Below are 25732 nucleotides of genomic sequence, written 5' to 3' on the forward strand. Positions count from 1 at the left end.
CTGAAGCTAAGCAGACTAAGTGAGCCTGGTCAGTACCTGGATGGGAGACCTCCTGGGAAAAACTAAGGTTGCTGCTGGAAGAGGTGTTAGTGAGGCCAGCAGGGGGCGCTCACCCTGCGGTCCATGTGGGTCCTAATGCCCCACTATAGTGATGGGGACACTATACTGTAAACAAGCGCCATCTTTCGGATGAAATGTAAAACCGAGGTCTTGACTCTCTGTGGTCATTAAAAATCCCAGGGTGTTTCTCGAAAAGAGTAGGGTGTAACCCTGGCGTACTGGCCAAATTTCCCATTGGCCCTTACCAATCATGGCCTCCTAATAATCCCCCTCTATGAATTGGCTACATTACTTTGTTCTCCTCCCCCCCAACTCCAACGGCAGGCGGAGCGAAGTGCCGGTTGGAGTATTCTCGGAGCATTTTGTCCATCAAGAAGAATGAGCTTTGGACTTATCCTAAACAACAACGAGTGGGGTGTCAGGGAGCTGGAGGGGAAAATCCTTGCAAACCTGATAGGGTGGATGAAGACAAACATTTTCAAGTGAAGTTCTCCATGGAGGATAAAACACTATGTCTAAAATGGCTCCTATCTCCTGGCTCCTGCATCCTGGCTCCTATTCACGTATGCATGTGAACATTCATGTAGTCACAGTTTAAGACAAAGTTTAAGACATATAGTCAAGCAGGAGACAAATGGACACAACAGGGGGCAAACTAGCCCCCCAACAACTGAACGTTTAAAATGTGAATTGGTAGATTAGTACATATAAATGTTGAAGGACTTTGGAGGCCAAAGAGAAGTGCTTTCAGGAGTGCTTTTTATTTCAGAGTGCTTTCAGGCATGCTTTTTATTACCCCCAAGAGTTGTGAATTTATTTTGGGGAAAAAACTGACAAAAGGTCAAAATCTAGGCCAGGTGCACAAGCAACATGGTCTGTGTAAAGAAATAAGGAAACTTTGAGGTAATGATGTGTGCTTTATTTCTGGAAGAGGGAGCAGTGAACAGCAGAAGGCCATGTTGGCGTCCTGTGGAGAGGTGCGAGCAGGACAGGGGCCATGTGACAGTATTCCTTTGTGTCTCCCCAGGTGTGTAACTATGTAGGCTACGCAAGAGTGGAAGTTCAACTGGTAACACACACTGACCCACCCCGGGTACACGCCCACAGCCTTGTGGGCAAACAGTGCAACGAGAACGGAGTGTGCAGCATCACAGTGGGCCCGAATGACCTCACTGCACAGTACGTCCATCTTCATCTTCTTCAGTGTTATTTTTATTCTGGCCAGTACCTCATGGAGGGGAGCATATGTAAATTAAAGTCTCATTATTGGGTAACTAGCATATTTCTAAGCAGGTGAGGATGTGCCTTCTGGCTCCTTCCAGGTCGAGGTGTAGGAGCTGGTTTATTAATAATACCCTCTGCTTGCAAGTGTGTTTTGCTGTGTGTGTGATTGTTAGCTGAAATGACTGAATGTGCAGAACGTGCTGTCTCAGGGAGTAATGACATCACCTTCCTGCTGTCCTAAGGTTCAACAACTTGGGGATCCTGCATGTAACCAAGAGGGGAGTGATGGATGTCCTGACCAAGCGGCTGAGAGAGGAGAGGAAGAAGTTGCGAAGTTGCCATTTCACTGGTAAGAAGAATTCTGTGGACTCCAGGAAGCTGTGTGTAACCTTGTGATATAGGGTGAGAGAGCGGCTGTGTTTTAGGATCATGTCACACTGTAGCACCATTAAGGCATCCTGGGGTTCAGCAGACACACAGAGCCTGGGTACATTAAAATCAATAGCACCTTCACTCCCAGTTGTGCAGTTTTCTCGGAGTATTGCATACCCATCTGTTTTCTGCAGGACCGTGTGCATCAGACCCTATACGTAGCACAAAGCTAAACAACCATATACTGTGTATAGTCCACTCGCTTCCTAGCTGTGTTACCTCTGCAAAGGTACAGCATTGTGATCAAGCAGATCTTCTTCCAGCTGGAAACAAGCTCTGCCCCAATTTTTACGGAAGTCAAGAAAAAAACTGCTGTTTAGAATCTGCAATGTATCCGTATTTAGAGTTAAGGGAGTTGTTAATGGTGATTGATCTCAACAGGGAGAAAAGTCTGTAACAAAACAATATTAAACAGAGTGATTAACCTTCAACAAAAGCAACTCAGAAATCCCCTCCTATGTGACTTTTGCTATTTCTGTAGCACCGTGACATTATGCATGAGTGATGTCTTCTTTTTAAGAATGTTTTTCATCTTCTGTATTTAGTTCTGGTCTCCACATGTTCAAAAGAATCTATGTGCCTTGAACAACGTCAAAACAAAAGCAACCACAGTCTTTCCAGGGCTCAAGAGCATGACTTGTGAGTCAGAGAGCCATTCACTCAAGGAATAAAACTGACATTGGGAAAACATAGCTTGATGTGAGAGTAAACCTTATTGAATAAAAAAAATGTCTCTGAGGGGCTGAAGTATCTGCTTTCAGAAGTTTCAAAAGTTCTTTTCATACAGAAAGAAACACTGACAGCACCCACTACAGGGTTGTAGTGAGACTCAGAGCAGTGTGATACAGATACTGTGTTAGTTGAAGTGTCGGAGTGCATCTCTGACAGCTGCATGTGTCTCACAGATGCTGAAGAGCAGGAGATTGTTAATGAGGCTAAAGAGCTGAGCAAGGTGATGGATCTCAACGTGGTGAGGCTAAAGTTCACTGCCTATATCCAAGACAGTGACGGAGCATACACCCGTGCCCTGAAGCCAGCCATCTCCAATCCCATCTACGACAGCAGTGAGTATGCCCTCTGTGTTCTGCTCTCTTGCATTACAAGCCTCCCAGAATCAATAGCTGAGCTAATGATTCTGGGTCACAATGCTATCACAATACTGTGTTTGTCCAGCATTCTCTGTAAAGTTACACTATCACTACACTTGAAACTCTCTGTCTGTAACACTCTTGTATATCGCTCCTCAGAGTCCCCCAATGCATCCAACCTGAAGATCTCTCGCATGGACAAGACCTGCGGCTCAGTGTTGGGGGGAGATGAGATCTTTCTGCTCTGTGACAAAGTTCAGAAAGGTAAGAGGCCTGGAAGCTCTGTTTCAGTCACTGTGTAAATAGACAGAGACTGTTAATCTGAAATTCATTTTACATTATTTTTTGTTCTAGTCAGTATATTCAGTAAGGCTTTATCTACCTTAATTAATCTGCACTTAAGGTAAAACACTTGGATAGTATTCTTCAAGGCTGTCTTTCACAGGTTGTTAGCAAGATCGGCATCTACACTCTTTGTGAATTGAACTCACAAAGCATGGTTAAGCAGTTAAGCAGTAGTTAGGTAATTACTCTTGTGAATGGAGATCATAGTAGACCCTGCAGCTATAGTGGGCTGGGCAATGTGCAGCCTTGCTAGGTGTGATGACAGTGCCTCTGTCTCCACTGCAGATGACATTGACATTCGGTTCTATGAGGATGAGGATGGGGGCTGGGAGGCCTTTGGAGACTTTGCTCCCACTGACGTCCATAAGCAGGTGAGGTTGCCGGTGTGGGGAAGGACTTGAAAGTTCCTGACAGAGTGAACTCAGTGCTGATCAATGAGCCAAGTTATGAGAGCTGAAATTGGGATGCATATCTTTATGCAAGGAGTGGTGGGTGTCTGGATCAGGCTGCCCAGGCATGTTATTAAAGCTGATTCTCTGAGATACTCCAGGAGATTCTCGGCTCTATTCCATCTGATCATGATGGGTCTGATTGTCTTTGCAATCTTTCTGTCTTTATTTGCCCTTATGAAAATTTACAAAGGTGTGTTGTTTGATTTGAATACCATGCGTTTCTCTTGCGTTGCCATGACCTCTCATGGCTTGTGTCAGGGACACTATAATAATAATAAACTATTTTATATAGTGCCTTTAAAGGTGGTTTCTCAAAGTATTTTACAGAATAATTGTAAAAAAAATTCACATGATATGCACAATGAGAATACACAATGAGAGGAGACCGATGGGGGTACTAAATACAGTAGGAGCAGAGGGATAAAGAACAGTTAAGTAAAGGTTTAAACAGATTTTAAGTCTAGATTTGAAGGAGTTTAGAGAAGGGGACTCTCTGATATACTTGGGGATAGAGTTCCAGAAATTTGGGGCATAACAGGAGAAGGCCCTGTCACCCATAGAGTGTAGACGGGCTTAGGGGACTGATAGGAGACCAGAATTAGAAGATCGAAGGTTGTGAGGTGGGGTGTAGGATCATAGTAGTTCAGACAGGTACTGAGGTGCCAAGCCATGCAGAGCCTTATAGGTAAGCATGAGGATTTTGAAGGTTACACGAAACTTGACAGGAAGCCAGTGCAAGGACTCCAGGATAGGAGTAATGTGATCACTTGCTAGACCTGGTCAGGACAAACTGGACATTTTGGACATACTGGAGTTTGTTCAATGTAGAATTAGAAGTGAGTACAGGGTTACAGTAGTCAGTTTGGGAGAAAACAAATCTGTTGATCAGCTTTTCAGCTGCAGTTAGCGATAGCATAGAACGTAGTCTAGTAATATTTCTGAGGTGAAAAAAAGAGTTTTGATGTGGGTTGAATGTCAAGCCTGAATCAAATATCACCCCCAGGTTTTTCAGTTTAGACTAAAGTTCAAGTACAGTGCCATCCACAGATAGTGTTACAGCATTAGCTTTACAAAGTTTATAGGGGGTATCAATAAGCATGTCTTCAGCCTTGTCACAGTTTAGATGAAGGAAATTTTGAGTCATCCAAGTTTTTATGTCAGAGATGCAATGAGATAGAATAGAGACAGCCACATCAGTGTCAGATTTGGTATGGATATAGATTTGAGTATCGTCAGCCTGAAAATGATAGTTGAGTCCATGTGATCTTAAAAGCTGACCAAGTGGAAACATGTAAATGCTGAAAAGTAGAGGGCCCAGTATTGAGCCCTGAGGAACACCAGACTTAACGAGTCCAAATTCAGGCTTAAATCCGCCAAGAGAGACAAAGTGACAGCAATCAGTGAGGTAAGACTTGAGCCATTTTGAGAGCAGATCACAGTCTCAAGATGAGAAAGTACATTGTTGTACTTTCATTGAAAGTGGTTGGAATGGGATCTTATATACAGGTGGTGAGTTTCATAGGCAAAACTAGTTTACTAATGGATGCAGAGTCAAGAAGAGGGAAGTTAGAGAGAAGGGAACCAGTAAAGTTAGGCAAGCAGGGAGAAGGTGTGGAAATGATGTGCATTGTGGAGAGAATGTGATGCCGAATGTTGTTGATCTTGGAGCCAAAGAAATCTAAAAATGTGTTGCAAAGTTGCGATGAGGCAGGTAATGTGGTGGGGCATTTCGGCTTTAGCAGTCTGTTGATGGTGGAGAAAAGGTGTCTAGGGTTGTTATTTTTAATGATGTGAGAGAAGTAGGTGGTTCTAGCAAACTGTAAAGTATACTTATATTCAGACAAGTAATTTTTCCAAGCCTGATAATGTACGTTTAGGCCAGAAAGACACCACCTATGTTGAAGTTTGTATGAGACTACCTTCATTGATCATAGATGGTCGGTGTACAAGGGGGCAGAGTGAAAAAGGGAGATGGTTGGAGTTTTTAGAGGAGCAAAGGTGTCGAAGGGAGATAAAAGGCCGCTATTTAGCAAATGTATTTTTTCCTCTACAGGATCAGAGGTAGAGAAAGAAGATAAGGAAGATATAACAGAATCTGTGAACCTAGGCAGATCAACTGGTCGCCAGTTACGAAAAGGGGAAGGAGGGGAAGTGTTAGAAACAGGTAATTCCAGATTGAAAAGAATAGCTGAGTAGTCAGACAGGCCTGGTTCAAGGGAAGAGAAGTGAGAAACAAAAGAGTCACATTACCACATCGCTATACCTCTGTAAGCTGGTGTGTTTGAAGCCCTTCTCCTCTTGCTGACCTGCTGTGTGTCTCCTACCTTCAGTACGCCATTGTGTTCAAGACGCCTCAGTACCACAGCACAGAGATCGACCGGCCCGTCACCGTGTTCCTGCAGCTGAAGCGAAGAAAGGGGGGTGACTGCAGCGAGCCCAAGCAGTTCACATATGTGCCCCAGGTCCAAGGTAAGCAGCCCTCCGGAGAAGCTGTGCTCAGCTCATAGCTCTTACCTCACGGGTAAGGCTTTCGGGGTTCATGGGTTTGCAGCAGAAGACTCCGTCTGGAGGAGGACATATCATTTGCTTGTCTCTTTGTCTCTGTCTCTCAGACAAGGAGGAGGTGCAACGCAAGAAGCAGAAGCCCCTGCCCCACTACCATGACCACTGGCGTGGTCCAGCCATGGGAGGCTCAGGAGGCCCAGGGAGAGGGCCTGGGGGCTTCGGGCCAGGAGGAGCCGGAGGTGGGGGTGAGTTACGTCCCACCGAAGGAGAAGGGAGCTAATAGGAAAATCAGGAGTCAGACTGTAGTCAAAGGACAAGCAGCAAAATCACTGGTACAATTCAAATAATCCTAAATGCCCTTTACAGAGAGTTGTACGTAAAGCTGAAAGCATCATGGACTGTGCAGGTCATCCCTTTCATTGTGTATTTAAACAATTCCCATCAGGGAGACACCTCTGTACTCCTAGGTGCAATGGAAATAGACTCAGAAAATCTTTAATCCCCATTACAATTTCACTCAGACAATGTAAAACAACTCTCTTTTCTCCCATAACACTGTTATATTTTATTCTTTGATAGAGATGTTTGTCTGGGTTTTTTTTTGTATTGTGTTGGACCCTGTCCTAAAAAAGATTTCCCAGAGGGGTTAATAATGATTGAACTGAATTAAGACTGAGCTGCAAGTAGTCAGACTGGGCTGTAAATAGTCAGATTGGACTTTGTGAAGCGATCCTAGGCTGTACAGAGTCAGACTGGGGTGTGTGGATTCAGACTGGGCAGTAAGTAGTCAGACGGTCTTGGGGCATAAGGAATCCTTGGGAATACACTATCAAAATCTTTCAACCATAATATTGCAGTTCTATGACACAGCCAGTGTTAAGAGATTGCAGTCTCTTGTAGGTGAGATGATACACAGATTGCAGTGTGTATCATCTCAAGTACCTATCATATCGTGTTCAAATCCACCTCTCTGAGGAATGCATCTGGCTGTATTTTAGATTATTAAACTTAAGTTACTCTTTGTACAGTACCCTTCCTTCTTACCCTTAATGAGCTGCTGTTAGGGCAGTAAAGCTAATGTGTGGTACCTGTTTCCTCATTTCTCCAGGAGACTCCTATTTCCCTTTCCCTCAGGCTATGGATGGAAGCTTCCTTGGCCAATTTGGGGGGTTCCAGGGGGGCTCCCAGATGGCCGGTTTAGCACAACCCCAAGATAACAGTGGAAACCAGCAAAATGGGGCACCACATGGGGGCCCCTCCTTACAGCAACAGCTCCTACAGCTTGGTAAGATGCTTGTAGGCCATCAGAATAGTGATCAGTTAAAGAGCTTTATCATTCTCGTTTTTAATTATGAAGTCTCTCTAAATCTCACTTAGACCTGTCTTGGTAGAGAAGCATGCACTACAAGACCTCCTGATCAGATTGCCAGATTGTGACAGAATAAGGTGGGGTGTTGTGTGTGAAGTGGTGAGTCAGTACTGGCTGGCTGGTGGTGTTTTGAGTTGTCAGATGATGATGAGTCCTTAGGGTGAAAGCCATCTCATCACAGATAAACCAGTCCCTTATATCGTCCCCAGCACCTATCATTTCTTTTCCAAACACTGAAAGAAAGAGGGCTGGCCATAGTCTAAGCCATAGTGTTAGCTACAACTCCACTACAGGCTTCTTGGTAGTCCCCACTCTTCCCTCTTTTTCTGCTGTGTTCCTGAGCTACTGGTGCAGAAGGTGCTCTTGTTCGGCCAAGGGGAATAGTGCCTTTGTGGGGGAGGAAATTAGTCCCCTACAATCTGTGATGCTCCCTGGGTCCTTCAGGAAGAAAAGCCTTAGTAGTATTGAATAGCATTACTTGTGTTTTTATGGGCTCTGATGGCTTGTCTCCCACTGTCCTGTACAGCTGCCCTGCTTCAGTCCAGAGCCACACAGATGGCCAGGCGAACAGCAGGGGCCTTGCTCGACTACTCCAGCACGGGGGATGTGCGCATGCTGCTGGCAGTGCAGAGACAGCTATGTGCAGTGCAGGACGAGAATGGAGACACGTGAGTACTTTCAGTCAGACTTGAGATTCAGCCGAGGGCACAAAATTGCATTGCTGTGCAGAATAATGAGCTTTGGTCAGGACCATGCACACTATTTCTGTATTAGACTGTTGAGCAACAATAGCAATGCTACAATAATAATAACAATTCCTTACATTTATATAGCGTTTTTCTGGACACTCCACTCAAAGCGCTTTACAGGTAATAGGGACTCCCCTCCACCACCATCAATGTGCAGCCCCACCTGAATAGTGTGGGATTCTTTGGTAGACTCTCCCTTTGCTTTTCTTTGGCAGTAGTTAGTATTTAATAAAGTACTGTGTGAAGTGTGTTAGTATGCATCCCTGCCATAACTAACCAAGTCCACTCTCTCTCCCAGACCCCTACACCTGGCCATCATCCACCAACAGTCCGCTGTGGTAGAACAGCTGGTCCAGGTTATCATCAGTATCCCTGAGCAGAAGATCCTCAACATCTGCAACCACCTGCTCCAGGTAGGGCTACATAATAACTGGTTCTCATTGCTGTGGTTAGACATGAATTACAGCGCATCAACACAGTGCCCATCAATCTACTGCTTGTCACCATGGTGATCAGTGAGGTATTGTACAGCATGTCACCATGGTGACAAAAGAGCTGCATAGATCGTCATAGTAATAAATTAACTGGAGCTCATTGCTTTTCTTGTGAAACAAGCTAATGTCCTAATTATTTTGCATTATATGGTAGATGTCAGGTGAATTATATGATATATTGTGTTACACTCATCTTCTTCCTGTAGACTTTGTAATTTTCTATAATATAAAGAATTATTATATTATACAGTGCCCTCCAAATTTCTTGGGACAAGAGCTCAAATTAGCCCATTATAGGCATATGCTCATGAAATTTGGATCATATATATTGGGGAAAAACAGGTTTATAGGTGTTTCTAATTCTCCAGGTGTTACACATTGCATAAATTTCACACACATAAAAGAGCCATGAAGGTCTAGGGATGGTTGGGGTCTTTTGAAACTGCTTCTCAAGTCTTTCACTTGAATTAGTCAGCAAAAATCAAAAAGACCAGAGAACTCACTGTGACAGAAAAGAAGACCATTTTAAAAATGTGAAGAAAGAAAATGACCATCAGCAAAATTAAGACTCTTGGCATTGCAAAATCAACAATCTGGAATGTTCTTAAGAAAGAGGAAACAACAGGAGCAGTCAAGAACAGGCAGAGAACAGGGCGTCCAAAAAAATGCAGTAGGTAACAGAAAAATAAGTGTAAAGAAAACCCCCCAAATTACAGTTAGTGAAATCATTAATAATCTCCAGATTGTGGGGATTCAAATTCTTGAGTACCACAATCTGCAGAAGACTTCACCAAGAAAAAATCTGAAGTTGTACTGCAAGGTGAGCCCCTCATCAGCAACAAGAATAGAATTGTTTTCGAACTTGCAGAAAAATACTGAGATGAGCAACAGGAGTTCTGGAACAAGGTTTATGGACAGGTGAAACCAAAATAAACATCTATCAAAGTGATGGAAAGGCTAAAGTGTGGAGAAAAACAGGAACAGCCAATGACCATATGTGTAACTACTCTCCAGTAAAGCATGGTGGAAGAAGAGCCATAGATGGCTTGGGCATGTATGGCTGCTTCTGGAACAGGATCAGTGGTCTTTATTGATGACGTAACTGAAGATGGCAGCAGTAGGATGAGTTCAGAGATAAACAAATACAGTAGATCTTGTCCACAAATGTAAGAAAAATGGCAATAGACTTTTTGGGCTGAAGTTCATTATGCGGAAGGACAATGACCCGAAACATACTCCACACTTAACAGTCTGTCTGGATTTCATCAGACAGAAAAACTGGAACTGGCCAAGTCATCTGAATCCAAATGAGCATGTATTTCATTTGTGACTGAAGGTAGAAAACCCAACCAGCAAGCAACAACTTAAAGAGGCTGCAGTTAAAGCCAGGCAAACTATCTCAGGTGAAGAAAAAAAGAGTCTGGTGATGTCAATTGGACGGAAGCTTGAGGTAGTTATTGCAAGCAAGGGATTTGCAACAAAATACTTACCTTTTCACTTTAATTTGCTTGAAGTTGTGTGGTCACCTAAATTTTGGGGGACTGAACACAACATATGCTTGGTTGAAAAATGATTGAGTGTATTTGCAAAACATACCTTAAAAATAAAAGGTGACCTTTTGAGCTCTGAGTCAGAATAATTTGTTTTATGTGAATTTCAATTACTTGTGTAAACAAAAGTGAAATGCCAATTTTAGGTTTTTGACCCAATACCTTTGGAGTGCACTGTATAACATAATAAACCCTTATTGCATTATTAACTGAACGTCATCTTGGATACACAAGATCAGCCAGATCAAGAAATGAGAGTAAAAATAATACAGTTTTTTGTACTGCTGAAAGACAAGCTAGCACGTCACAGGAGAAGTCTGTGGATTTTCTGAAAGCAAGTATTTAATTACTGGTTTGGAATATCTGTTCTTTACTAAAATTCAAATTATTTATTAATTGTGAAACCACAATCTTGACTTGATAGGATTTTTTTAAAATATTTTTCTCCAGACTCCCCTGCACCTGGCGGTGATTACCAAGCAGCACAAGGTCGTGGACTTCCTGTTGAAGGCCGGGGCTGACCCCTCCCACTTGGACCGCTATGGAAAGTCTGTTTTGCACCTGGCTGCACCTATGGGTGATGAGACCATGCTGCGCATCTTGCTGGGACACCTGGGGGAACGCCATGCTAACCTGCTCAACACCTCTGATTACAGTGGTAAGTAAGAAGCTGCAGTGCCTGTAACTCTCTACAGGCACATCACTCAGGGAACAGGAATCTGTACAGAGTCACTGGTCAGTGATCCATGTAAAGATTCCTGTTCTCGTGATCTGTACAACACTCAGGGACCAGCAATCTGTACAACACTCAGGGACCAGCAATCTGTACAACACACAGGGAGGAGCAATCTGTACAACACACAGTGGTCAGCAATCTGTACAACAGTCAGGGACCAGCAATCTGTACAACAGTCAGGGGCCAGCAATCTGTACAGCACACAGGGACCAGCAATCTGTACAACAGTCAGGGACCAGCAATCTGTACAGCACACAGGGACCAGCAATCTATACAACACTGAGGGACCAGCAATCTGTACAACACACAGGGACCAGCAATCTGCACAGCACTGAGGGACCAGCAATCTGTACAACACACAGGGGTCAACAATCTGTTTAACACACAGGGACGAGCAATCTGTATAACACTCAGGGACCAGCAATCTGTACAACACTCAGGGACCAGCAATCTGTGCAGTACTGAGGGACCAGCAATCTGTACAACACACAGGGACCAGCAATCTGTACAGCACTGAGGGACCAGCAATCTGTACAACACACAGCGGTCAACAATCTGTTTAACACACAGGGACGAGCAATCTGTACAACACTCAGGGACCAGCAATCTGTACAACACACAGGGACGAGCAATCTATACAACACTGAGGGACCAGCAATCTGTACAACACACAGGGACCAGTGATCTGTACAACACATTCTAGGTGCTCCCGGGCAAGCTTGGACTCCCTCCTCTGTTTGAAATTTAAGGATTGAATATCAGAACTGGGACACAGGCAGCGGCAAGGTGTCTGTATGTCAGATTTGCATCTGTCTGACTGTGTCATTCTGTCAGGCCTTTACCCAGTTCACCTAGCTGTGAGGCGGGGGGGAGACCGCTGTCTGCGGATGCTGGTTGAGGCAGGAGCAAACGTCAATGTGGCCGAGCGCAAGAGTGGCTGCACTGCACTGCACCTTGCTGTACAGCAAGACCTGCTGGGAATAGCCTGCACACTTGTCACAGAGGTATGTATAATGGTACAGTGGCTGTTAATGTGTATCCTGAGTTCAGTGTCTCTCTCCCCAGCTGATCAGTGTGTGTGGTTGTGAGTGTGTCTCTCTCCCCAGCTGGTTAGTGTGTGTGGCTGTGAGTGTGTCTCTCTCCCCAGCTGGTTAGTGTGTGTGGCTGTGAGTGTGTCTTTCTCCCAAGTTGGTCAGTGTGTGTGGCTGTGAGTGTGTGTTTCTTCCCAGCTGGTCAGTGCGTGTGGCTGTGAGTGTGTGTCTCTTCCCAGCTGGTCAGTGCGTGTGGCTGTGAGTGTGTGTCTCTTCCCAGCTGGTCAGTGCGTGTGGCTGTGAGTGTGTGTCTCTCCCCAGCTGATCAGTGTGTGTGGTTGTGAGTGTGTCTCTCTCCCCAGCTGGTTAGTGTATGTGCCTGTGAGTGTGTCTTTCTCCCCAGCTGGTCAGTGCGTGTGGCTGTGAGTGTGTCTTTCTCCCCAGCTGGTCAGTGCGTGTGGCTGTGAGTGTGTGTCTCTTCCCAGCTGGTCAGTGCGTGTGGCTGTGAGTGTGCCTTTCCCCAGCTGGTCAGTGTGTGTGGCTGTGAGCGTGTCTCTCTCCCCAGCTGGTTAGTGTGTGTGGCTGTGAGTGTGTCTCTCTCCCCAGCTGGTTAGTGTATGTGCCTGTGAGTGTGTCTTTCTCCCCAGCTGGTCAGTGCGTGTGGCTGTGAGTGTGTGTCTCTCCCCAGCTGGTTAGTGTGTGTGGCTGTGAGTGTGTCTCTCTCCCCAGCTGGTTAGTGTATGTGCCTGTGAGTGTGTCTTTCTCCCCAGCTGGTCAGTGCGTGTGGCTGTGAGTGTGTGTCTCTTCCCAGCTGGTCAGTGCGTGTGGCTGTGAGTGTGCCTTTCCCCAGCTGGTCAGTGTGTGTGGCTGTGAGTGTGTCTCTCTCCCCAGCTGGTCAGTATGTGTGGCTGTGAGTGTGTATCCTGGTCTCATTGTGTCTCTCTTTCCCCAGCTGAAGGCGGAAGTGAACCTGAGCACATTTGGAGGAAACACCCCTCTTCACCTGGCTGCCAGTCAGGGCTCCCCAGTGCTCTGCTCCATGCTGATCGCTGCGGGTGGGTTTCTGTGTGGTTGGTGACCTGTGTGGCTACAGAGTGATGCGGCAGACACTCAATACCTGTTGTAATGAGGTATCAACTAAAGCATGTAAGAAAGTAACAAATATGAATATACATACAACATGTATACAGTATATCATAATTCTAATTAAAACAATTTATTGTAAATTTTAAGAATTTTTTAAAATGGTGAAGTTCAGTAGGGTTAGAGTTGAGTGTACTACCCTTGTGATGCCAGCTCAGGACTTATAAGCTCCTGTCTCTTCCCTCAGGCGCTGAAAAGCGTGTGGAGAATGATGAGCCACTCTTCTTCAGCTCTTCCTCTTCTTCTGATGATGACGATGATGAGGAGGGGAGAAGCACGACCAGCAGGCTGCCTAGGGGAGAGAATAGACTATCTCCAGCAGACAGTGGCACAACTGTTGCCCCAGACCCACAGCCGTGCAGAGTGACTTCTAACCCACGCAAGAGACCTGCCCGGGGTCACACCCCCTATGATCTGGCCAAGTGTCAGAGGGTGAGCCACACAGCCTGTACCCAGCCTCTCAGTCTCAAACAGGCAGTGCCATGGCTATGACTGGCATTGTTCTGACTGCCTGGTATTGCCTTGACAGACTTGGTATTGTCCTGAGTGCAGGACTCTGGCTCAACTGCCAGGCAGATAGTCCTGACAGACTGACATTCCCTAAGTCAAGCATGCTTATGAAATTTTATCATGGAAAATCTGATGCCATGGTTTTCCTATCCAAAAGCACTTTCACTCCTTCACCTTGTTGCAGTTGTTGTGATTAGCACAGCTTGACGAGCTTTGCAATACCAATAAGCACTTACAGTGATTCCTGGTCTGAGTTTAGTGATTCAGACTTGTAGAGTAAGAAACATGGGCAGAACAAGAGGAAATATTTTTAGGGGGGCAGAAGACACCAGAAGAAGGCTCCACAGCTGAAACATTTTGATTCCTTTCTTCTCTTTTCAGCTGGGAATTAACCTATTACTTATTCCTTTGCAAGAAATTAATTAGTAGTATTGAAGACCAGCAGGGTATAGTTGGTTGTAAAGTGCATTGATTTAATTTTAACAAAGTTTAAAATGGCTTAATGGGGGGAACAGGGCTGTATGAAGAATTCCCAGTTTTGTGCCGGGTGAGTGTTAATTAATCAGTCACTCCTTGCAGGTCCGGGATGTCCTGGAGAGCAAGCCACGACCCAGCACCAGCAAGGACACAACCCTGAGCCCGCAGGCAGAAGAGGAAGGTAGGAGTTGCTGCTCTTAGAGTCAAGTCCTCTGAGGCCACTGACTTCCGAGCCTCAAAGTCCAGGTCTGTGCTCCCTGCTACAAGAGCTGTGCCCTGACTCCAGGCCTGAGAGACAGGGTCTGCATTCCTCACTACAGTTGCTGCACCCAGACTCCAGGCCTGAGAGACAGGGTCTGCATTCCCCACTACAGGAGCTGCGCCCCGACTCCAGGCCTGAGAGACAGGGTCTGCATTCCCCACTACAGGAACTGTGACCTGACTCTGAGTCTCAGAGTCCAGGTCTGTGCTCTCCAGGCCTCACAACCCTCTTGATACAAGTACAGAGCCCACTGATCTGTCCTGCCCCCTGTGCCTGGGCACATACTGTAGGCTATAGGCTTGTCTATATTAAGGCGCAATCCATAACTATGCACCGATGTGTACTTGGATGCTGTGACCAAAAATAGCATCATGGACAGCGTCTCCCATCCCCTCTATGACATGCTTGTAGAAATGAAGAGCACATTCAGCAATAGACTGGTCCATCCACGGTGCGACGGGGAGCGCTACAGAAGGTCATTCTTGCCTTCTGGCATAAGACTGTACAATGCATCCACCTTGTGTCTGGGCAGAGGCAACATTGACAGTGACCTGTTTCTGGACTGAACAGTAAACTGCTACATCTGTTCTTTTTCTTTTTCCCATTTACAACCGTTTTCATTCAATATATGCCAGGGACTTGTGCAGTACATTTATATTTCTATTGTGCAGTACAACTTTTCTGTGTACTGTTCTGTTCCGGTTTGTTCTTTGTGTGTTCTGGACTGTTAGTAACTCTTCTTAGTGCACTTCTCACTGTACTGTTCGTATTGTTTGTATTTTATGTACAGTATTGTATTATTATTATTGTATCATTCGTTACACTGTTGCTGTGTTGTCTGTGTTAAGCTGCTGATGCACTGCAATTTCCCTCACAGGATCAATAAAGTATCTGTTATAGCGCTGTAGAGAGTGTGTACTTAGAGAAGAGAGCAGGAAACCATCTTTTCTGCTAAAGATTGAACCATTTCTTCTGGTACTGTACATCATTTGAACCTTGAGTATTAGTTTAAAATATATACAGTAGGAATAAAAAAAGAGAAATGATTAGTCAACCCCAATGTGGGTTTTGCTTCTGAAGCTGATGCCAGGTAACTAAACCCTCTGCCCCTGAGAGCACTCCCTGACCTGGGCTTTCTCTCACTCATGTGCTCTCTGCCCCTGTAGGGAAGATGGATGGGGAGACACTCAACAAGCTGTGTGGGATCCTCAGAAAAGTGGACGTCCAGTGGAAACAGCTGGCAGAGAAATTAGGCATGCTTATGCTGGCCGACCTTTACAAGGAGTGCCCGTCACCCTGCAGGAGCCTGCTGGAGGGCTACCAGGTGAGCCATACTCACAGAGCCAGGAATATAGACAACTTCACAGCCTGGGAGGCAGAAGGCAGAAGAACTCTATGGGATGGCCTTTCTGTGTTACAGCTCCATTTTTCAGCCTGGAGAGGAGAGGAGTTACAGAGCCATTAAAACCACAGTGGCAGATTTACACAGATTGTTCTGAGAAACCCTGAACTGGAACTTAAGTCAGAATGTCTGATGTTAACAGGAAGGTTAACGTCTTCCTTTCCTGCTTTCTTTTAATTAGGCATTTAGGACGGTACCTACCAGCATAGCTCCCCCTGTCACTATACTGGGGTATAATGCACTGTACAGTTTATACCATCTGGTTCTTTAGGAAAGAGTGCCACCTACTGGTCTGCCAGGACCACATCTACCTGTTGCAGGAGAAAGGCCTTTGTCCAGTTGCAGTTTTCAGCTGTGAAAGGGTTGGTTTTTTATGTTTGCCTCCTGACCTTTGGTCTCTGTGTTGCCAGCTGGGAGGAGGTCGAGTGGAAGGGCTGGTGGAAGCACTGGAGGCTATGGGGCTGAATGAAGGAGTGAGGCTGCTGAGACAGACAGAACTGAAGAACAAGACACCAAGCACAGGTACTAGAACTGCGCTCTCTTCATGTTGTATTATTCCACTTTGCCTCCCAATATTAATCTCTGTAGACTACCTGCTCCCCTCTTTATACAAAAGTAAGATAGACAGGTAAGTAAGACAGATATGAAGACTGATCGGTGCTCTTACTGTATGTATTTATGCTGTGTGTTAACTGCCCTTCCTCCCTCCCTGTTTCTCCTTCAGAAGTCAAGGTTGACAGTGGATTCTGCAGCCATCCCACAGAAGAGCTGCAGGAAGAGCACATGGAGGAGTCTGTCTTGGCCAACTCCTGATCCAATTGACATAGCAAGAGGATGGCTGCCCGAGCTCCTGCAACAACTAAAACATCAGACACCAGCTAAGCCACCTCACTTGAGAGGGGTCCTGCAGCAGGTTTCTTATTGACTGTGAGCTCACTGTTCAGATCCTTGGGTCAGCACATGCCACCCTGCGGTGCCACAGAGACCATCACAGTCTTGGGGTGTTCAGTTGCTGTAACCTTAAAAATATCTCTCACTTACCTACAGAACAGACTCTTTCAGTGGAAAATGGACACCATGAGCAAAGTTTGGAGTTGTAAATAACCAGTACTGTTTCTCTGAGTTAATGGCTGGCAAATCATTGACTTCAGGCCTTGCAGGCCACCACAGGAGGGAGAAGGTGGATTCAGTGTCACCTCCTGATGTGTGTGGACTTGGAAAACTTCCGGAGCTTTTATCCTTTTGCTTCTGACATGGAAGGTGGAGAGTGGAAAACACTGCCATATAAAGACAAGCATTTTATTGATATAATTAATAAAACCTCATCCAGTGTGAAAAGGCATGGCATATCTACTGTCCTGATTTCATTTTGGCTTTTTGTTTCAGTATAATTATAGATCTTTAACCTTGTATGTTTTAGTGCACTTTCAAAAACCCATGCTCGAGCCTACCCCCCCACCCCCTGGATAACAATGAACTGGTAATGACCTGCTGCACATTAGCCATGTGAAACTCCAGAGAAAATGAAGAACTTGCTATCACAACAAAGAGGCAGGTTTAATAATCCACCCCCATCCATTTTTAGAACCGCTTATCCAGTGACGGCTTGTTAAACTATGAGTGTATATTTTTAAAACATGATAGTGTGGATAATAACTCTTACCTATGCTGTGGAGTGCTAGATTATAAAGACCCCCAGTATTTTCATACAGTATTTTCACAGGCATCTAACCACAGCACCTTTGTCACAGTTTTCAGTAATGGCTACAAATCTGTATTTTACCCCTTGAAACAAACAGCTGACTGAAGGCTGGCATTGCTGAAGGGCTCCAGAATGTTTGAAACAATAGAACGTGCATTCAGCACCACCTACAAGGCTTGAAACTACTGCTGCCCTTACACAGCTGAGGATGGTCCTCCCAGAGCTGAGCCTGGTATGAAAAAGGCACTGCACACACACTGATCACTTGTATTAATAAAAACCAAACAGCAAAAATCTACTTCACAACACAGGATGGCATAAAAATACACAGAAATTGCACTTGTTTGTAAAAGGTTTTTATGAGCGGCCATTAGTTTGTGTTGTGTTAGTGCTCAGCGAGGGTAGATGCTTTTTCTCAGCTACTTAATTCCACTTTTCTGTATTTTTAAATTTTGTTTAATTTTGTTGTTTTGTTTTAAAACCAATAAAGTTTTTTAAATGACTGAATAGCGAGTTATTGTGAGGTGTTCCAGAATATTGCGCTAATTATGAGTGTTATTAGAAACTGAAAATCTCTGGGAAGGAGGCCATTCAGCTCCTCCCATCATTGCACATTTGGCTGCTAGTAGCTTAGCGATTTAGGAATTTAATCAAGATTGCTGAGATCCAGCAGGACGATGCTTGCAAGCTCAGCGCCAGGCAGCAAGTCACTCGTTTTTCCCTGTCGAGAAAGCCTTACAGCCCTTCATTACTTTTCTATAGTCACAAGTAATGGGTTTATTCCATGCTGAAAAGAGAAGAAAGAAAACACAACGTTTCATCCATTGAGCCTTCTTCAGCCTTCACCAAGGCAACACGGCCGAAACATGTTTTCTTTCTTCTTTTCAGCATGGAATAAACCTATTGTTCCTTTGCAGCCTACACATGCTACCCACCTTTTTATAGTCAGTTCACACACACAACTAAAAATAGCGTTTACGTATTTTGGCAGCTTTGCTGTAAGGAGGAGGCTGCCCTGACCCCCAAAAGAAGGCACCTGTAGGAGCCACGTATGCTGCAGATGCCATAACGCAGGTTGGTGAATATATGAAATAGGTACAGTACCACATGCTGACGTGTGCTGGTGTGCAGTATATTTTCTTGTTTTTCTTGGTTTCCAGCTATGCCATATGCGTGAGTTATAGTTTGTCAAGTAATACAGTACCAGTTACCATGAAGCTACAGTACCTGTGTGGAAGTATGTGGAGTGGTGGGCAGCAGAATTGTACGCTGAATCCCCCAATAAGGAGGAATATCAGCAATGTAAGCTAGAGGAATGGGAGGGGGAGGAGTCGAAGGCTGGTACTGGCTACCAGTTGGATGCCAGCGAAGGAAGGGTGAATAGTTTAGGGATCCCCATGGCTGTAGCTGCCTAGAACTGAACATTAGGGACAGTGTGGGGTTGAACAAAGAAACCCAGGTCCAGTGTAAACTATGGCACTCTGTGCTTGATCCCACAGGGCAGAGTGGGTCTCAGCAAGCAGAGGCTCCTGTGGTGGACAGAGAAACAAGAATGGGAGAGAGGATAGAGACAAAAATTACATAAAGTTGTTATAAAAGTTTTTGAACCCTTTGGAATCATCTGCCTTCCTGAATTAATTGCTCCTAAAGTGTGATCTGATCTTCATCTAAGTCATAATAATAGATAAACACAATGATTACCCAAATACCACACAATGGTAGTCTTTCTTGTCTATGTTTAAACACTTTGTTTAAACATTCACTGTTTATCCTGGAAAATGTATGTCAACCTCTAGGTTAATTGGGGTCAGCGATTAGAATCGTTGAGATGACATTCAGGTGTGTGTTTGAGCTGCCCTGCCAACAGTAACAAGTTTGGTTACCAACACTATTGCTCTTCACAACACTGATTTGTCGAAGTGAAACATGCCCCGATCAAAAGAGGTTTCAGAGGACAAGAGAAGAAGAATTGTTGATGCTCATAAGGGTTGAGAGGTTTACAAAAATATTTCTAAAGAAATATTTAGGCCTCCATCAATACACAGTTATGCAGACTGTACAAATGGAAGAAATTCAGTACCATTGCTATGCTCCCACAAGCGTGAGCCATACAATGGTCAAGGAGGTGACAAAGAACCCTAGGTCTATAATCTACCCTAGCTGAGGCTCTGTAGATGTCTCTTGCACTGGCTAATGTCTGTGTTCATGTGTCCTCAATAAGAAAAACACTGAACAAGATTGGGGTGCATGGGAGGATACTACAGCGGAACTCACTGCTCTTAAAAAAAACATTGCTGCCCATCTCAAGTTTTCCAGTGACCACCTGGAATTTCCACACTGCTGCTACAGTATAACAATTTTCTGTGGACAAATTAGACAAAAGTGGAACATTTTGGCAGAAATACACACCATTATGTTTTGGGGGAAAAAAAACACCACTTCATACCAATACAAAAACCTCATCCCAACCATGAAGCATGGTGAAGGGTGATCTGATCTTAATAGAAATTGGTTCATGCAGCATAACAATGATCCTAAACACAGGAGTTCATCTACAGCAGAATGGCTTAAAAAGAGGAAATGCTGCGTTTTGAAATGGCCAAGTCAAAGTCCTGGCCTTAACCCAATTGAAAAACTGTGGCATTAACTGAAGCAAGCTGTTCATGCAAGACATCCCAAAAATATCAATGAACTGAAAAAGTTCTATAAAGAGGAATAGGCCAACAAACCCCAAACCTATGTGTAGGACTGATCAGCCTCTACAGGAAAGAAGAGAGAAGGAGTTGGAAAAACTGCAGCAGGGTAATAATAATAATGATAATAATTGCATATACTTATATAGCGCTTTTCTGGACACTCCACTCAAAGCGCTTTACAGGTAATAAGGACTCCCCTCTACCCCTCTCCCCTCTGCAGCATGCACCTGGATGATGCGACAGCAGCCATAGTGCACCAAAACGCTCACCACACATCAGCTATTAGTGGGGAGGAGAGCAGAGTAATGTAGCCAATTAAGGGGGATTATTAGGAGGCTATGATTGGTAAGGGCCAATGGGAAGTTTGGCCAGGACGCCGGGGTTACACCCCTACTCTTTTTGAGAAACGCCTTGAGATTTTAAGTCAGGACCTCAGTTTTACATCTCATCCAAAGGACGGCACCTGTTTACAATATAGTGTCCCCATCACTATACTGGGGCATTAGGACCCACATGGACCGCAGGGTGAGCGCCCCCTGCTGGCCTCACTAACACCTCTTCCAGCAGCAACCATAGGTTTTCCCAGGAGGTCTCCCATCCAGGTACTGACCAGGCTCACACCAGCTTAGCTTCAGTAGGTTGCCAGTTGTGAGTTGCAGGGCGATATGGCTGCTGGCCATAAATCTGGATGCTTGATGACATCAGCAACCCGGAAGAAACACACAAATGGTATGGAGGGAGTAGAGCTGCTGTCTTTGAGTGAAGCCTGAAGAAGGTCTCAAGATCGCCTAATGCAAGACACATGCAATGTTATGAGACACAGAATGTTTGTACAAGAGACTGAGGTAAGTCCCGGGTGTGAAACATACAGTTGAGCAAAAGTGTGAGATTAGGTTTTAACCTTCCTCCTGAATCTCTATTAGAACTATTTTTAGATTTCCATTAAGAGCAGCTGCTCCTCATTCAACAGGTTCTTTCAATCAACAGCTGGCCATCCTGACATCCAAAATCAGCTTTTATTACACCTGGAAAGGAAGTGGGCAGAAAGCACTGAAAGAACTCCCGTTCATGATCATGATGACAATGTGCTTCCACTACAAAACCAAAATTAAACTCAAGAATTTTTTTAAAACGTTTTTTATTTTTTTCTACACCTCATAAAAGAAGCTCATATACAAACAATGTATTCTTACAGAGTCAATTCTTTTCAGGCTGTCTTCAAAGGAACAGCTAACAGGTGTCGAAAAATGATCCAAGTAAAAACATTTAAAATCAGTCACATTCGTAGCAATCTAGAACGGAGATGTCACAGAAATCTATTTTACAGCTTTTTTGTGTTGTATTTTTAAATACCTGCATATAAAACAGCATTAAAATACAATATACTTCTGATTCTCTTTCAAATCCTGATTCAATAGACTACAAGAGGTTTCAGTGATGGACAAAAAAAGAAAGCTTTCTTTCAGCTTAAATGCACTAGAATTTGTAAAAAGGAAAAAATGCTGCTAGCTTTTGTATTATTTACATACCTATAAGTGTTGATCAGAGTGGGCAGAACATCAAACAGCGCTGATGTTCTGAAACTGATGTTCTCAACAGCTGGGCGCCAGTAAGGCAGGGAGTTCCAGCTGTGTGGAAGGTGGAGGCTGGATTGGGGAGAAAGCATCTGTAGTGGGGGGTGGGGGGGGGATCTGAAACCAGATCACCCAACTGTTTGGCTGCTCAACACCTTCACAGCCAAGCAGTGAAGTGAGACTGGCTGTGTCAGGAGGCCTCTCCATTATAGGATTTCACAGCCTCACCCTCTCCGCTGCCAGAATAATCACCGCATAGAAATCACCAAGTTTGAAGACAAAACACTGTCAACACTCTGTGATGAAATGTTTTGTGATCTGCATTGTGCACACAACTCAATGGTCTCACGTTCTCAGGAACAGGGGAAAGGGGCTACAGTGGGCTGTGGCAAGGGATCAGGAGGGCTCAGAACAGCTCTTCAGACTTCCTGCTGGAACCCCACCCCTTGGGTGCTGCACAGTGTTGGGGGCATGGCTCTCTGGCCATTCCAGCACCAGCCACATACCGGAAAGGATAATGAAAATTAAGAATTAACAGCAATAATAACAATAATAGGAATAATAATATTAGCAATAACAATAATATCAGCAGAATTTACACACAGTTTATGGCTCCTCCCTGCACAGAAGTGAAGTGGGAAGTGATGCCCAATAAATACCAGCATTCAGTCAGACCACCTCCAGGGACACGGGGGTCTACTGATTCAGTCTAAAACAATTCCTGCTGGGAGTCTCAGCGCCTCCAAGAAGAAATGTCAGTCTTGCTTAAAACAAGAAATGCACTGCATCTTAAAAGACTGACTCCATTACTTCCATTTTTTTAACAGTTGAAATGTCGCTCGCCCTGTAGATCCAAACAATACAAAGCAGAAAAGGGATGGCTCACATCCTGCAAGAGCAGCAGTGCTGCAGCACTCCCTGAACAAAGCTGAAACAACAGAGATCTGCAAATCGGAGGAGAGCACACCTTGCTGGGAGGCACTCTCAAAGGGCAGGGGAGAGCACTGGGCCCACAAACCCAGGCATCTGCTGCACCCCTGTTCACCCCCCAACAGTTCAGCTTTCACTCTCTTGTTTCAGCAGAAAGATGGGCAACATCTCAGGGTATCTTCAGCCCCATTCCTCATCTAGCTGCAAAACAAGATCAGCAGAACAAGCAGGCTGGAGGATTTGAAACTGGTATCTTGGACAACAGCAGATCGGATATGGTGGCTGTTTCCCTAGCGCAAAAGCACCTGGTGCAGAAACAGGGAGCTGCATATTCTTTGAAGCCGTGGAGTGCTGGCAGAACTGATTTCTCCTACATTTCAGTGCAAATGCACTTTTATGGCTGAAGCTGTTCAATTGTCCTGTAGTACAGCTCTCTCTGCTGGTAGAATGCTAGCATTACAGCTTGGATTTATGTACAGAGTGGGCCTGAGTAGAAAATGGCTTTGCTGTTTGTGAGACAGTACAATACCCGTTCTGAGATTCACACAGATACAGTATTTTACATTCAAATTTCCTTCAAAATGTCTAGTGCTACAAGCCTGTTTTCTATTTTATAAGATCCTTCCATGTGACATTAAAGGTATTCATTGTTTCCATAACATGTAAAAACATTTCTGTAGTTCCCTTTAACCTATAATTCTTTAAATTGTATTGTTTTCAAGGATTTTAAGCTTTGTCTTTTTTGCAGGATAAGATAAAAAAAACAAAGCAAACAGTAACAATAATTCAATTCATGCACAGGGAAAGTAGCAGAGCTTCTAAAACTTTCAAAAATCAATGCAGCCAAGCAGCAGAGTGCACAATAGAATTGTGGAGAACTGTGTTCGGTGTGTGCTTACAGTGATGTTGACTGCTAACAACACTCCTTTCATTGCCTGCCAGTCCCTGCATTGGGTGCACAGTCTTCAGGAGGGGGTGGATTTCTAAACAATAATGTTGCATTTGCAGCTTCGCATTTAAATAACCCAAAATACATTTGTTCTTAATTCACACATTCTCTTCATTTAGAATCAATGTGCACCTTCCTTGAAAGGCAAATCAAGAACAGAAAGACAACCATTTTACATTCTCAAAAATTACATTCAGAGCCTACCTGGACAGCATTAACTTAGCCTCTCCAAAACAATGAACTCATGGCATACCTCATTTAAAACACACTCAGTACGTCTCTAGAAAGGTGGAGGAGCAACCCTGTCAGTGACATTAGAAAAAGATCAAGCAACGTAGCACACAAGTGTTTCACAAATAAGAAGCAAACTGGATGGCGGGGAGAAGGATGAGTACAACTGGAACAATGTCAGTTTAAAACAACAACTTGGAGAGAGAAATGGTAAAAGCATGCCACAGAACAGAGCACATGCACCTCTCGTCCTAGGAGATAGGATCACATTCCAAGGTTAAAACCTGAGGAGTATAAAAAAAAACAAGTACAGCTCGTCTTACTACAGCAAAAACCCAGGCTCGTCCCCGAGATCTGAGCACTCCTGTCTTTGTAATCCAGTGCCATTGACTACTTACAGCAGGTACAGAAATCCAGGGAGAAAACTCTGCAGAGAAACAGTTCCACAGCATATCTGACAGCAGTCAGATCCACAAAGCAATTCATGCCCTTTGAGAGCTGCCAATATTGTAAAAAATTGTTCTGGAACAGAGTTTGTGTTCTACAAAGAACGAAATCCACAACACAGAAAGTGATTTGAGGCTTTAAAGCTACCTCCGCCATTGTAATCAAAACACAGAGCAAGAACAGGACATGCCAACTGTACACAGTGTGGATGTGCTTCTACAGGTTATAGATTCAGGGCTCAGCCCTGATGGCCTCCATCATTATCTATTACTTTTCTTGCAGCAGCCATCAGTGTTCATCAGCTCCTTCACAGAAAGTGTTTCAGCAGCAAACAATTGTGCATGACAGTTTTAAAAAAAATCTGTTTGTCTCTGAAGAACCTATGACAGTCCAGACTACAGTGAAATAAATCCAATGAACCTGGCCATTATTTTAAAGTTAACAACAGTTCAAAGACATACGGACTTACAAGCATGTTTCATCCAATTAAAAACCAAACTCATTCAGAAGCACAGGCAGGAGGGACAAGCCAATGAAGGAAATACGATTAAAAATGTCAAAAGTGAGACCTAGGTGTGGACCAGGCCTAATATTGGTTCACATCAGCATAGTTCAAGCCTGCACATCCAGTACCAGCGTATCTTCTCTCGATGGCTTCTTTCCCCAAGGTCTCTGCTCTCCCCACTCCAATCTGTTTCACACACTCCACTGTTGCCCACTTCCTCTGTCCCTCACATGATCTCCACTGCATTCCTATTGGCTAAGGAGACTGGGGAGATGAGAGAGGCCCCATTGCTGGTATCCTGTCTCTCCCTTCCCCCCTATGAAGAAAACCTTACTGGGGAGAATGCCATCCTTGCGCCATGCCCCTCCCTGGCCTCACTGTTTCACTGCCTGCCGGTAACTGTGTCTCTGGCCTTGACCCTCGCTGCGCTTGCCCTTGGAGCCACTCTGCTGGCTGGTCTCCTGCTGCAGCGTGGGGCTGGAATGCGCACGCTGGAGCCCGTTGTCATCAAAGAGTCGCGACTCGAATGCTGCCAGGTCCTCCTCCCCACAGCGCATCTTGGCACGCAGTAACATGGCATAGGTCCCATAGCGTGTTTTCTGCCCAGAGAGAAACGGATTGATGAAAAGACACAGAGGGAGGCAGATGGAGAGGACAGGGGATGAGGCCACAGAAATAGAATATAGTCAAGCTGTAAAACCTTTATCTCAAGGATCTTTGTTCTACTGCAATCTGCTCTCATTTCACATATTACAGCTACTCTTTCCTTGGAAAGTCACAATAAATCACTCCTTCAAGCTGATAGCCGTAAGGAGCCCTGTCGCATTAATAAGAGACAGTGAAATAACAGGCCACAACACCTGGCATTA

At 44.7% G+C, this 25732-nt stretch overlaps 2 protein-coding genes across 11 annotated transcripts in view; one reads left to right on the plus strand and one right to left on the minus strand.

Moving 5' to 3' along the window:
• Positions 1–18038, plus strand: part of nfkb2 (nuclear factor of kappa light polypeptide gene enhancer in B-cells 2 (p49/p100)) — a 31249-nt gene extending 13211 nt beyond the window's left edge. For all 4 annotated transcript variants that reach the window (XM_015347876.2, XM_015347877.2, XM_015347879.2 and 1 more), the window contains 18 exons: positions 1088–1239; positions 1527–1633; positions 2622–2780; positions 2964–3068; positions 3435–3520; positions 5932–6070; positions 6214–6351; positions 7215–7391; positions 8002–8143; positions 8523–8637; positions 10719–10926; positions 11839–12008; positions 12988–13090; positions 13366–13610; positions 14268–14346; positions 15594–15751; positions 16240–16351; positions 16554–18038. In XM_015347876.2, the coding sequence (XP_015203362.1) occupies positions 1088–1239; positions 1527–1633; positions 2622–2780; positions 2964–3068; positions 3435–3520; positions 5932–6070; positions 6214–6351; positions 7215–7391; positions 8002–8143; positions 8523–8637; positions 10719–10926; positions 11839–12008; positions 12988–13090; positions 13366–13610; positions 14268–14346; positions 15594–15751; positions 16240–16351; positions 16554–16642 (2484 nt within the window). In that variant the 3' untranslated portion in view covers positions 16643–18038. The remainder of the gene's footprint in view (positions 1–1087; positions 1240–1526; positions 1634–2621; positions 2781–2963; positions 3069–3434; positions 3521–5931; positions 6071–6213; positions 6352–7214; positions 7392–8001; positions 8144–8522; positions 8638–10718; positions 10927–11838; positions 12009–12987; positions 13091–13365; positions 13611–14267; positions 14347–15593; positions 15752–16239; positions 16352–16553) is intronic.
• A 3316-nt stretch (positions 18039–21354) lies between these two features.
• Positions 21355–25732, minus strand: part of psda (pleckstrin and Sec7 domain containing a) — a 91002-nt gene continuing 86624 nt past the window's right edge. For all 7 annotated transcript variants that reach the window (XM_069189303.1, XM_015347802.2, XM_015347800.2 and 4 more), the window contains one exon: positions 21355–25462. In XM_069189303.1, coding sequence (XP_069045404.1) covers positions 25238–25462 — 225 coding nt within the window. In that variant the 3' untranslated portion in view covers positions 21355–25237. The remainder of the gene's footprint in view (positions 25463–25732) is intronic.

Source organism: Lepisosteus oculatus, chromosome 4, assembly GCF_040954835.1.
Source record: "Lepisosteus oculatus isolate fLepOcu1 chromosome 4, fLepOcu1.hap2, whole genome shotgun sequence".
Classification (NCBI taxonomy): domain Eukaryota; kingdom Metazoa; phylum Chordata; class Actinopteri; order Semionotiformes; family Lepisosteidae; genus Lepisosteus; species Lepisosteus oculatus.